The sequence below is a fragment of the Salvelinus alpinus genome, chromosome 17 (genome assembly GCF_045679555.1).
Source record: "Salvelinus alpinus chromosome 17, SLU_Salpinus.1, whole genome shotgun sequence".
Classification (NCBI taxonomy): Eukaryota; Metazoa; Chordata; class Actinopteri; order Salmoniformes; family Salmonidae; genus Salvelinus; species Salvelinus alpinus.
In genome coordinates, this window is record NC_092102.1 from 18,711,366 (window position 1) to 18,725,928 (window position 14,563).

At 43.8% G+C, this 14,563-nt stretch overlaps 1 protein-coding gene across 4 annotated transcripts in view; it reads right to left on the reverse strand.

The window, feature by feature from the left end:
- LOC139542376 (hematopoietic progenitor cell antigen CD34-like) overlaps window positions 1–846 on the reverse strand; it is a 33,847-nt gene extending 33,001 nt beyond the window's left edge. For 2 of the 4 annotated variants that reach the window (XM_071347740.1, XM_071347739.1), the window contains exon 1: window positions 609–846. In XM_071347740.1, the coding sequence (XP_071203841.1) occupies window positions 609–690 (82 nt within the window). In that variant the 5' untranslated portion in view covers window positions 691–846. The remainder of the gene's footprint in view (window positions 1–608) is intronic. The other 2 variants (XM_071347742.1, XM_071347741.1) reach the window with 1 other exon arrangement.
- Between the last annotated feature and the right edge of the window lie 13,717 nt (window positions 847–14,563).

The window sequence follows — 14,563 nt, forward strand, 5'->3', positions numbered from 1 at the left end:
TTGAGAAAGGCATTTATCCCTACTATGGCTGACCCTGTAAAACAACATATTTCACTCCGCCTATCCGGTGTATGTGACAATAAAACATCTTTATGTTCACACACACACAAACCCTTCTCAGGATGTAGTCTCTAATTATTCTCAACAGCAACTTTCCACTCCAGAGCAGTTGCATGAGGCCCCTTTGTCAGCTGGCCACCGCTACAACTTTTCACCAGCCCTATAATGCTCCAAACTGCTTCATGTCACATAATAACACAAGCATTACTGAACACACTTGTGAGAAAACTCACATGCTATTTAAGGTGCTGGAAATGACATCATGGTACATTTGATTGGCACGTTCACATCTTGGCATAGAGTTTAAGTTACGAGATCATGTTGCATCATCCTACTTGCTCACAAACTCTCTCTCCCTTACTATGCCTTTTTTCATCTTCTACCTCTCTCCTAGCTTCTCAGATTCAGAGAGACTACAAGGTTCCGTTTACTGAGGTGCCATGCTTACAGAGTTCGCTTACTGACTCAACCATAGTTTAAGACTGAGCATGTAAGACACAGATAACTTAAGAGCCAGGTGGAGAGGCTTAAAGACGTGTAGTACTCACTGTGTAGGAGCAGAGTACAGAGAAGCAGGGCTAGAGCCATCCCTCTCCAGGACCCATTCATTCTTCTCATGGACACAGCCATCCTCCAGTCCTTGGTGAGCCGCTGTGTGTGTGTCTGTAGAAGTGTGTGAAAGAGAGTGATGAATGAGTGAGTGAGGGCTGGGGGAGTCGCGTGTTTCCTGTGCTCACAGAGCGGGACAGACTGGCAGGATAAAGCGTGGCTTATGCTCTGCTGGTTTCATATGGCCTCTCTCCTTTGCTCCCCTCTCTCTCTATCCCTCCTTCCCAGTCTCCTTCACCACACCCCTTTTCTTACTGGCTGAGTTGAACTCTTCTCATGCAGCTGGACGTTTTCGTGTGTGTGTGTGTGTGTGTGTGTGTGTGTAGAAAGGGATTCAGGGCGTGAGCAGGGCGTAGTAGGTCTGTGTGAGTGGTAATATAATCCGGGTGTGCATCATCACATCTGTCTATTCAGAATTTGTGCGCTGTTGTCTGGATCAGTAAACCTATCCAGCTATTTCCACAAACCTGGAAAGCTATTGCTGAGAGTGGTATGCCATCTAAACTGTACTGTGCATTCTTTTAACGATCCCTAAAATCAAGCTTTACGATACCAGTGAACTAGCACCTCCGCTGTATATTTGGAGTAGACCACAACATGACTCGCTGTATCTACCCCTAACTGAGACATCCCCGTCAGCCTGTTGGCTCTGGAGGGGCTCGTCTGATCGGTTCTGCTTTGAAGATGCACCTGGTAAACAGGAAGCAATCTCCCCTGGTCTGCCCGCCTGCTTAATATTGTGCTGCATAGCTCAGAGGCCCATAGCAGTGCATTGCATCAGACATCACATCTCTCCGCATCACTCCATTCTACTCCGCCTGGGCTTTAAGTTTGTCCCTGGACTGGTGAGTCAGTTATACTGGGATGGGTCATCCACTGAGCCCCCCCCCCCACACACACAACGTTCGGTGCGGCTGCTCACACCCACAGAAACCCCCACACACAACCAAATCACCCTATACACCCGTGCCATATGCAAACACACATGGTGTTTCGCAATCTCATACCCTATCCAAGCAACATTTGGGATCCAGCAGTTTATTTTCTCTCTCTTTGTAAATGCAGCCAGACTGGTGTTTCTTGGGGATTGCCTGCAAAATTGCTGTTCTAACAATCGGACCAGATGGGGCTGAATCAAGGCAAGAGCAGGCAAGTGTCGGGGACTGGGACACTCCTGCTAGTCCCTGTGTATGTTCACTTTCTTTAGGGACTGACTGGGGTATGGTAATCCGATCCCTTTACTGACCCTTTCCTCAAGCCCACCCTTTCTAAATGCTGAGCAGACTAGGTCGTAGTACACACATTCCCGAGCGCACACGCTGTCACGAACCGGCTCAAAGTCCGTAACAAAAAGGGAGACAGTGGAAATTAGGAATAACAAAAATATATTTATTAACTGAGGTAACGTAAATACAATTAGCAATGGTGTGTGTAGTCAGTAATCAGTAGTGTAAGTGAGTGGTTGCGTGCATAAATGTGATAATGAGGGGTGTTGAAAGGTGCCAAAGCAAACAAACAAACAAACAAACAAACAAACAAAAAGGCCACAATCAAACTCTATCAGTGTGTCTGCATGGAGAGAGTCTCCTCAATGAATGAGGAAGAGGTGTATTTATCCCGGGACACACCCAGGCCAAGGTGTGTCCCATGTCGCTGACGACACTCCAAGTTCCGCCCGCCGACATTGTAATAAGGAAACAAGAGCAAAGAGAGAGAATATGGCAGACAGAGTGGGAGGGTCCAGAAGAGAAAACGAGACCAGAAGAGAACAGACAGGAGCGACAGAACAGGACAATACCAAACAAAATAAACAGTGGTCAGTCATGTAGACATTCAGGAGCAGGGCGCACGAGCGAGCGCGTCAGCATCAAGCTCCAACAAAAATAACGTCTCGGAGTCCTTCTCATTACATTTTGGCAACATACGTAAGTTTCCAACAATATCAAATGAGTCCGGGGCACGACCGAGAGAGGAGCGACCCCTAGGTAAATCTGGGTCACCTTCCCAGAGCAAACTCTCCCCTGAGAGCTTTCCTTCCCTAACCAGCTCTAGCCGCTCTTGTTGCAGCTTGATTTTAGCACGCTCCAAATCCTGTTTAAATTCCAACTCCTTTTCATACTTTACCCAATCATACTCTAGCTGTAACAGAAGCAGTTCTTTCTGCTGTTCAAAAATAAGAGTACTAGGGCTAACAGATGGAGCAGCCATTGTAACGAAACGGTGAGACGGCGAGTCCTCGGCAGAGGCTGCCCCATTGGTAACTTCAACAATAACACTCTCCATCAGATCGGCTTTCAATATCAACCTAACCATTTTTTTGGGGGACATTTATCACTAATTTCAACCTTGTAGTGTTCAACGGTCTTCAACAGCTATTCTTTAGTACATAATTCTAACAGTTCCTCTGATGGAAAGCGAATTAACTCGTCTACTTTAGACGCCATAGTCACAAGTAAATACCAAAAAAAAGAATCTCGCTTTTCCCCTCTGCTGAGCACACCAGACCACAACCAGAGAAATGACAATCACACTGGGCACCACAGAAGAGAGATGATATATGTATGGAGCTTCCCCAAAACCTACAGTAACTCAACCCTAGTCTTCATGCGGATTTGCAGTGGGTAATTATGCACTGTAGCCCGCTGGCAAGGAAGTAAACCACCCAGCACACTGACAGATTAGCACACTGGCTATAGCTCCAGGTAGCAAGTGTCACTACCCTACTCAAATCTCCCACTGAGGTACACAGCCGACTGTACTTACCTCCTCGGACCAATGTCCCAACAGCGAGTAGAGCAAGAGTCTCCAGCCTGGGCAGGGGCCTGGAAACTAACCAACGTACTTTCTCCAACGCATCACACAACCAACTATCCACCGCAGTGGCAAGTTTACCAAACAAACAAAGGTAACCAACACTGGGCACCAAACATTACAACTCAAACAAGCTGTAACAAAAGATGCAAACAAAGCACCTACAGAGTTGAACATGAACTCCATGTTTTCTCCCAAACACAACACACATACTAGTAAGCCCAACGACACTAGTATTAGTCCTTCATAATGCAACAAAGTGCTATACACCAACATGTCTAGGAAGCAACCTTATGATCCCGGACGAGCCTCCACTTGTCACGAACCGGCTCAAAGTCCGTAACAAAAAGGGAGACAACGTGGAGATTAGGAACAACACAAATATATTTATTGAGGTAACGTAAATACAATTAACAATGGTGTGTGTAGTCAGTAATCAGTAGTGTAAGTGAGTGGTTGCATGTATAAATGTGATAATGTGGGGTGTGGAAAGGTGCCAAAGCAAACAAACAAACAAAAAAACAAACAAAAAGACCACAACCAAACTCTATCAGTGTGTCTGCATGGAGAGAGTCTCCTCAATGAATGAGGAAGAGGTGTATTTATCCCGGGACACACCCAGGCCCAGGTGTGTCCCATGTCGCTGACCACCCTCCCAGCTCCGCCCACCGACATCTTAATAAGGAAAACAAGAGCAAAGAGAAAGAATATGGCAGACAGAGTGGGAGGGTCATCACAACTCGCACACACACACACACACACCTGTCCCCAGCCAGGAGCACCCATCACCGTGGCAGCAGGAACGGGAGCTTTCCCAGGAGTCAGAATCAAAGCGAAGGCTTTCCTGACCTTGTGATTGTGGCTGCTGAGAGGGGCAGTGGGTTATGGGGATTTCTCTGCTGTAAATCTCTTCACTAACAGGAGACCCTGACCAGAGTCCAGTCCTCTCCCACATACAGTGCATTCTAAAGTATTCAGACCCATTCACTTTATCCACATTTTGTTACGTTACAGCCTTATTCTAAAATCTATTAGATACTTTTTCCCCCATCAATCTACACACAATACCCTATAATGACAAAGCAAAAACAGGTTTAGAAATGTTTGCAAATGTATTACAAGAAAAACCTACTAAAATATCACATTTACAGTATTCAGACCATTTACTCAGTACTTTGTTGAAGCACCTTTGGCAGCGATTACAGCCTTGAGTCTTCTTGGGTATGACGCTACAAGCTTGGCACACCTGTATTTGGGGAATTTCTCCCTTCTTCTTTGCAGATCCTCTCAAGTTCTGTCAGGTTGGATACGGAGCGCAGCTATTTTCAGGTCTCTCCAGAGAAGTTTGATCGGATTCAAGTCCGGGCTCTGGTTGGGCCATTCAGAGACTTGAACCAGGAGCCACTCCTGCAGTGTCTTAGCTGTGTCCTTATGGTCGTGGTCCTGTTGGAAAGTGAACCGTCGCCCCAGTCTGAGGTACTGAGTGCTCTGGAGCAGGTTGTCAAGGATCTCTCTGTATTTTGCTCCATTTATCTTTCCCTCCATCCTGACTAGTCTCCCAGTCCCTGCCGCTGAAAAACATCCCCACAGCATGATGCTGCCACCACAATGCTTCACCGTAAGGATGGTGCCTGGTTTCCTCCAAGCGTGACGCTTGGCATTCAGGCCAAATAATTCATTCTTGGTTTCATCAGACCAGAGAATCTTGTTTCTCATGGTCTGAGAGTCCTGTAGGTGAATTTTGGCAAACTCCAAGTGGGCTGTTGTGCCTTTTACTGAGAAGTGGCTTCCGTCTGGCCACTCTACCATGAAGGCCTGATTGGTGAAGTGCTGCAGAGATGGTTGTCCTTCTGGAAAGTTCTCCCATCTCCACAGGGGAACTCTAGAGGTCTGTCTTGGTCGCCTCCCTGACAAATGTCCCGTCTCCCACGATTGCTCAGTTTGGCCAGGCGGCCAGCTCTAGGAAGAGTCTTGGTGGTTCCAAACTTCTTCCATTTAAGAATAATGGAGGCCACTTTGTTCCTGGGGACCTTCAATGTTGCAGACATTTTTTGGTACCCTTCCCCTTCCTCTACGGACAATTCCTTCGATCTCATGGCTTGGTATTTGCTCTGAAATGCACTGTCAACTGTGGGACTGTAACGGCTGTCGTAGTCGTTCTCCTCCTCAGACGAGGAGGAGCATGGATCGGACCAAGATGCAGAGTAATTAGTGTTCATTATTTAATGAAAAATCAACAAAGCACTTCAAAATACAAAACCAACAAACGTGACAAACCCGAAACAGTCCTGTGTGGCCCAAACACAGTCACAGGAACAAACACCCACAAAACACAAGTGAAACCCAGGCTGCCTAAGTATGATTCTCAATCAGGGACAACGATTGACAGCTGTCTCTGATTGAGAATCATACCAGGCCGAACACCAAATCCCTACATAGAAAATCAACCATAGACCAACCCACCCAACTCACGCCCTGACCAACTAAAATAAATACAAGACAAAGGAAAACAGGTCAGGAACGTGACAGGGACCTTATACAGACAGGTGTGTGCCTTTCCAAATCATGTCCAATCAATTGAATTTACCAAATGTGGACTCCAATCAAGTTGTAGAAACATCAATGAAGATCAATGGGAACAGGATGCACCTGAGCTCAATTCGAGTCTCATAGCAAAGGGTCTGAATACTTATGCAAATAAGATATTTATGTTTTTGAATTGTAATACATTTGCAAACATTTCTAAAAACCTGTTTTCACTTTGTCATTATGGTGTATTGTGTGTAGATTGATAAGATTTCTGTAATGTAACAAAATGTGGAAAAAGGGAAGGAGTCTGAATACTTTCCAAATGCACTGTATGTAGTGGAAAGAGAGATAATTTAATGGACGAGGTGATGGAAGCGCTAAGCCTCAACTCTCCACAGCCAGGGTTCTTACACAATGATGCAGAAGACTGACAGGCTCTGCGCATGTCCAATGTTCTCTGCTGTTTGTCTGTTCACTAATCTCAGGGGCTTGACACTGCATGTGTGTTAAGGCTCTGAAAGGTATATGCCAATAGAAATGCTCTGCTATGAGTACTGGACAATGGAGAGGCTCCAGACAGTCCAGCTGGCCAATGACGAGGCCCTGTTCAGCCCAGCCCTGTCCCTAGTGAAGACCGATCAGGGAACCCTGGTTTTGCCAAGGCCTGATGCCATTGCTGATACAGAGGGACGACTACGGACTTGTCCCACTAGCGCCATCTCGGTGACTGTCAGGGGAGACAGAGGCAAACAGGAAGGTAGGAAAGACCCTGTAGCATTCGCAACAACCATGGTATTACGTTATGTTGCTGGAAGGCAGCACTGCATTTTAATGTAAACATCACCTAAATGTATTCTAAAAAGTATATGTTACATTATTATTGTAGCCCAAACAGTGTTGACCACTTGACCTGGCTCCTGTCAATATGTTGCAATATAGTCCATGTGATTGGTTCTCTCAATCTGCATCCATTAATTTCTGACATGCATGACCTGCTTGTTTTATTGATTTGGAGTAGGCTGTAATGTACTTCCCAAAACAGGGAAGAGTAGAGCCAAGTTCCTTTGCTTCTATGTTCTCCTCTTCCTACAGATGTTTTGCTTTAATAAAGCTCGTCTCAGGAGAGTGCATACATTTATTGTTCATAAAACCAACCCAGAGAGCCCCGCCAGTACACACACACACACACACACACACACACACACACACACACACACACACACACACACACACACACACACACACACACACACACACACACACACACACACACACACACACACACACACACACACACACACACACACACACACACACACAGCGAGAGAGAGAGACAGGCAGTGTGTTACACCCCAGCCATGCACGTACACCAGCAGTCCAGCAAAAACAAATAACAACATCTCCAACGACGATAAACCAAACAGCTAACACATCTGTACAGCTTAAATTCTATGAAGCACCACACAAAAAAACAAGACATGTTAAATTGGAAAAACAAGCACAACAACTTAGATAAAACAAACATGCTTCTACTAAGAACTCTCTCAATTGCTTCTATAAAGTTGGCCAATTTTAGCATCAGTGTGAGTTTGACTGCCTCATCATTTTGGACCTCTCACCTTCACTCTCCATCCATCCTTCTCCATAACTCATCATCTCCACTTCTCTCCCTCCCTTCCTCCCTCCTTCCCTGTAGTGCAGGGCCAGAGCCAGGGGAGAGAGAAAGAGTAGCGGAGAGTCTCATAACAACCACTAATTGGCGGTGATTTGGTGGCTGGGCAGACTTCTTGAAGTGATTTATGTGTAGCGTAAAAAAAAAGGTCCTCTGGGTCTCACAGAGGACCTGAACTATGGGGTTAACTTCTACAGAAGAACAGGAAAGCATAGAACAAAATGGAGGAATAAATAAAGGATGAAAAAAAGAGAGCGACATGAAAAGATAAACATGAGTATGTGCTTATACCCTGGTCAGCGCAAAAGAATGTGGTTTTAGTCATACCCTTTGTCTTGAATTACTACACATGTCCATCTACCTTTATGTCATATACCAATACAGTTAGATTTGATTATACACATGCAGTATACGTGTACATGCAGTAGAAAAAGGCATTTGTGTGGAATCAAATCAAACTTTATTTGTCATATGCACCGAATGCCCCGAAAACAAATACAATGTGTAGACTTTACCTTGAAATGTTTACTTACAAGCCAAGAAGGAACTGAATGCATTAGTTTTGGAGGAAACTAGTACAGAGACAGTATTGAGTACAATACTTTCTCTTCAGTTTCATCCTGTGAGTTACTAGAGAAAGAGAGGGAGATGGCTGTAACTGACTCCACTTTGGCCGTGTTGCCAGATCAGGCTTGTGGGATTAATTCATTAAGCAGCGCCCAGATGGTTCTGATTATTCTACTGCTGGATGGATCCATTCATCTTTGGAGCCCTTCCACTACAATTACGTAAGTCATACTGTCCATCAGTTAGTCAATAGTTAATTAGCGTGTTAGAAGGGCGAGTCCACGTTAAGAGTGATGCAGAGACTCATATTTCTTGCATTAAAATGTATATGTCAAACAAACACCAATGATTGCAAAGTTTAAACAAACCATACAACTCTATGCACGAGAATCATTTGACAAAAACACATTTACTTGAACAGTGCAGATGACGTTTTGTAACAGAATGACAGCAGAAACAGAACGAACTGTCATTCTGTTACCACTGTTCAAGTAAATGTTTGTAAACTTTTCTGTGGAAATTGTTCAAATGAGTTATATGGTTGGCTTAACTTTGCAATCATTGGTTTTTGAAATCCTAGAAAAAGTAGACATTTGTCACTCAGAAATGACCTTGGTCTGTTTGTTATGGGCTCTTACGAGCTCCTGCAGTCTTGTGTTTGTGTCATTTCTCAGTGTGTGTCCTCCAGGCCTACCCAGATGGCAGCAGCAAAGAGAAGCATCAAGCGGCTATCGCTGAGGCCTTGGCTGGGGAGGTCAGCGTAGTGCCCCCTCCCATCTCATGGCCCTGCTGGGAAAGGTTACATGTTCCCCTGGGCCCCCATAGGGTCTTTTTCACATTCATTCGGCACATAGTCTGATCTGCGACCAGGCTTATTATTCTGTTGCAGCAGCTTGATTTCTCACATTTGAGATGGCTGATTAGCATTTTAACCTCTTCCCGCTGTCCCTAAAACGGCAGTATCACCAGCGTCTCCTGACCCCAGGTGTAACAACTGACTTATTCAGGTAGAAGGCTGCCGTGAAGGACGTGGAGGAGGAACGCTTCCTCACACAGCTCAGACATATTGCATATGTATGTATGTGTGAGTGCAACGCAGGATACCGTCATGATGATGGACGACAGTGCTGTTTATGTGTTCCAGCAGGGGGACAGATGCTGGCCACAGGGGCCCAGTACAAAAACATATAAAAAGGTCTGTACTGACATTATGGGAGTGTCACTTTTCCCTCTTTGTTCAAACTCTTACATTGGGTTGAGTGAATACTCACATTACCTTCCCTAACTTGTCTCTCCTCTGATTAGGTGTGGACGATCCCGAGTGGCCAGTGCTTGCGGTGCTTTGAACACTCCCACAGTAAAAGGTGTCACCTGCCTCAGTTCCTGCGAGGACAGCAGCCAGCTGCTCAGTGCCTCCGTCGACCAGACCATCAGGTGACCTCTCATATCTTCTTTTTTTGCCTATAGATCACCAATAAACTACAACTTATTTTGCGTTCCAACGGGTTCAGTTTTGTTCAATACTGAACAAAAATAAAATTGCAACATGCAACGATTCTACTGAGTTACAGCTGATAAAAAGGAAAATCAGTCAATTGAAATAAGTTTATTAGACCCTAATCGATGGATTTCCCATGACTGGGAATACAGATGTGCATTTGTTGGTCACAGATACCTTAAAAATAAAAGTTAGGGGCGTGGACTAGAAAACCAGTCAGTGTCTGGTGTGACCACCATTTGCCTCATGCAGCGCGACACATCTCCTTCACATAGAGTTGATCAGGCTGTTGATTGTCACTGTGGAATGTTGTCCCACTCCTCTTCAATGGCTGTCCCAAGTTGCTGGATATTGGCGGGAACTGGAACACACTGTTGAATATGTTGATCCAGAGCATCCCAAACATGTTCAATGGATGACATGTCTGGTGAGTATGCAGGCCATGGAAGAACTGGGACATTTTCAGCTTCCAGGAATTGTGTATAGCTCCTTGGACATGGGGTCTTGTATTATGCTGAAACATGAGGCGATGGCGGCCGATGAATGAAACAACAATGGGCCTCAGGATCTCGTCACGGTATCTCTGTGCATTCAAATTGCCATGGATAAAATGCAATTGTTTTCATTGTCCGTAGCTTAGTGATGCGCAGGTCAGCTGTTTGTTCACTATCACCCACCTGCAATTGATAACCCATCCGCTAGATTATATGTGACATACTGAAAATCTAAGGCCCGCGATAGACCCTAACCCGCAAATATCAAAAATGCACTGTTAGGAAACAGAAGTGTTCACTGTGCCAGGTTTCAGTTGGTTGCGCCTGGATAAGTACCGTGCAGGGTGGATCTCCATATATAGTAGATCTCTATATGTGTTGTTTGTTATATGTGTTGCTCACAGTGTTGTTTTAGTTTGTAAAACCAGAGCATCAACAAATGGAGAATGGGGTACATCTCTCCTTCTAGCGCTACAGATGCTGCCATGAAGCCGATGAGAGTATTCCGCTCATCCTGGTAAATACCCTTCATTCAATCCAGTGGGTCTTTGTCCTCGAGCATTTGTCATATTTCTGGGTATTGCTTGCTGACCGACTCCAGCATGTCAGCCTTGCTGTTCCAGCGAGTCCTGCAATTTTGGATTACTGCACGGGGTAAGTTGGTGACAGCACTGGTCTTCTTTAGGTAAGTCACAAGGCTCCTGCATGCTTCCATCAGCTCAGTAACTTCACGAACACACTGTAGTGCCTTCTTTTCTTGGAATGTTTTAGGACTGTGTTCAGCACATGAGCTGTGTAAGGGATCCAGTGGTAGTTGGGCAGCACTGCCTTTGTTTGCGTCTTGGTCACAAAGACGATTCTAGAGAGACGTTCACCTGGATTTCCAAAGTCGTTGAGTTCCTTGCTGATCTGCTCGTGGATGCTCTCTGCTGTCTTCCTCAGGTTTGGGTCAAACTCCATGGTGGTGATGACACGACTTTTCAGTTGCCAATCTTCTGTCTTCCCAATGTTCCCTTTTGTTGAAATCATCCGTCCACGTCTGTGGTAATGGCAACGCCACTGTAATCTAAAGCCTTGTTGATTGACTCAGACAGTGTAGCCTTCTCTGTTGCGGCCTGTTGTTTGGCTCTTTCGCACACTGTCTGTCTGTGTGGGATGACAGAGTTGGCGTTGACAGCTCTATAATGGGTTCCAATGTCAATAAGTCCCTTATACAGTACCAGTCAAAAGTTTGGACACACCTACTCATTCCAGGGTTTTTCTTTATTTGTACCATTTTCTACATTGTAGAACAATAGTGAAGACCTCAATACTTTGAAATAACGTGTGTGGGTTATAACGTGTGTGAGTCAACCCACACATCACTACCGGAACTTATGGCTGCCCATACCATAACCCCACCAACATTGACATCAGCAAACCGATCGCCCACACGATGTCATGCACGTGGTCTACGGTTGTGAGGCCGGTTGGATGTACTGCCAAATTCTCTAAAGCCACTTTGGAGGCGGCTTATGGTAGAGAAATTAACATTACATTATCTGGCAACAGCTCTGGTGGACATTCCTGCAGTCAGCATGCGCCCTCAAAACTTGAGACATCTGTGGCATTGCACATTTTAGAGTGGTCTTTTATTGTCCCCAGCATAAGCTGCACCTGAGTAATGATCATGCCGTTTAATCAGCATCTTGATATGCCACACCTGGCAGGTGGATGGATTATTTTGGCAAAGAAGAAATGCTCACTAACAGGGATGTAAGCAATTTTTTTGCACAACATTTGAGAGAAATACGTTTTTTGTACATTTTTGGGATCTTTTATTTCAGCTCATGAAACATGGGACCAACACTTTAAATGTTGCATTTAAATTTTGGTTCAGTGTATATACCTTAACTCAGAAAGGTCATTGCTTAGTTTAACTTTACTCCCAATAAATACAAATCGTTGTCATTGGTCTCTGGTGACTGACTTAGGTTTCAAGGAGCGTCTGTTTCTCTCTCAGGCTGATATAGATTCATCTATGCTTTTATTACAAGCAGGCATGACTACTGTAATGCTCTCCTGTCTGGTCTACCCAAGAAAGCCATTGCTCAACTGCAAAACATACAGAATGCTACAGCACAGGTACTGGCCAAGACCAGACGGAGAGCACACATTACACTGGGTTTAAGGCCTCTGGACTGGCTGCCTGTGAGTTTTAGAATTCATTTTCATATTATTCTATTGGTTTTTAAATCAATCCACGATTGTGTACCCCAATACATGTCAGACATAAGTTATGTGCCCAGTAGGTTCCTCAGGTCCTGTGGCACTGGCCTTTTTAACTATCCCAAAGCCTAGGACCAAGAGGAATAGAGAGGCAGCTTTTAGTTACTATGCCCCCAGTCTCTGGAATAGTATTTTTATTTAATTGTTTTGTTTTTTCCCGTGAAGCACATTGCATTTGCATTCCATGTCTGAAATGTGCTGTGTAAATAAAGCTTAATTTGATTTGTGTTACTGTGTGTTCCTAGACGTGAAACGCATGGATTATTGTTATTACACGCGTGAAAGTCTAAAAGCTTTGCCACACCTGGATTGTGCAACATTTGCCCATTATTCTTTTCTAAATTCTTCAAGCTCTGTCAAACTGGTTGTTTATCATTGATAAACAACCATTTTCAGGTCTTGCCATACATTTTCAAGTAGATTTAAGTCAAAACTAACTCGGCCACTCAGGAACCTGCACTGTCTTCTTGGTAAGCCACTCCAGTCTAGACTATGGTCCTGCTGAAAGGTGAAGTCATCTCCCAGTGTCTGGTGGAAAGCAGACTGCACCAGGTTTCAGAGGATTTTGCCTGTGCTTAGCTCCATTCCATTTCTTTTTTATCCTGATAAACTTCCTAGACCTTAACGATTACAAGCATAACCATAACATGATGCAACCACCACTATGCTTGAAAATATGAAGAGTGGTACTTAGTAATGCGTTGTATTGGATTTACCCCAAACATAACACTTTGTATTAAGGACAAAAAGTGACCTGCTTTGCCACATTTTTTGCCATATTACTTTAGTGCCTTATTGCAAACAGGATACATGTTTTGGAGTATTTTCTTCCCTTCTTTTTTTCACTCTGTCCAATTAGGTTAGTATTGTGGACTAACTACAACTTTGTTGATCCATCCTTAGTTTTCTCCTATCACAGCCATTCAACTCTGTAACTCATTTGAAGTCACCATTGGCCTCATGGAGAAATCCCAGAGTGATTTCCTTCCTCTCCGGCAACCAGTGGTGGAAAAAATACCCAACTGTCATACTTGAGTAAAAGGTAAGATATCTTAATAGAAAATGACTCAGTAAAAGTCACCCAGTAAAATACTATTTGAGTAAAAGTCTAAAAGTTTTTCGTTTAAAATATACTTAAGTATCAAAAGTAAAAGTATAAATAATTTCAAATTCCGTATATTAAGCAAACCAGGTGGCACCATTTTCTTGTTTTATTTACAGAAAGCCAGGGGCACACTCCAACTCTCAGACATCATTTACAAACAAAGCATGTGTGTTTAGTTAGTCCGCCAGATCAGAGGCAATAGGGATGACCAGGGATGTTCGGTTGATAAGTGTGTGAATTTGACTATTTTCCTGTCCATTCAAAATGTAACAGGTACTTTTGGGTGTCAAGGAAATGGTACGGAGTAAAAAGTACAATATTTTCTTAAGGAATGTAGTGAAGTAAAGTACAAGTTGTCAAAAATATAAATAGTAAAGTAAAGTACAGATACCCCAAAAAACTACTTAAGTAGTACTTTAAAGTATTTTTTACTTAAGTACTTTTCACCACTGCCAGCAACTGAGTCAGGAAGGACGCCTGTATCCTTGTAGTGACTGGGTGTATTGATACACCATCCAAAGTGTATAACTTCATCATGCTCAAAGGGATATTCAGTGTCTGCTTTTTATTATTATTTTGACCCATCTACCAATAGCTGCGCTTCTTTACGAGGCATTGGAAAACCTCCCTGGTCTTTGTGGTTAAATCTATGTTTGAAATTCACTGCTCGAATTGTATGTGTATAAGTTCAGGACTAAAAAAACTTTTCATTTAATTAATTTGTACAAAAATCCAAAAACATGATTCAATTTTGACATTATGGAGTATTGTGTGTAGACCAGTGACAAACATTTACATTTAATCCATTTTAAATTCGGGCTGTAATAACAAAATGTGGGAAAAATCAAGTGGTGTGAATACTTTCTGAAGGCACTGTACTTTGTGTAGCTTGCCTTCTTTGCTTTCAGGCTTTTCTGACCATGACCTTGTGATACATTATAGTGAATTTG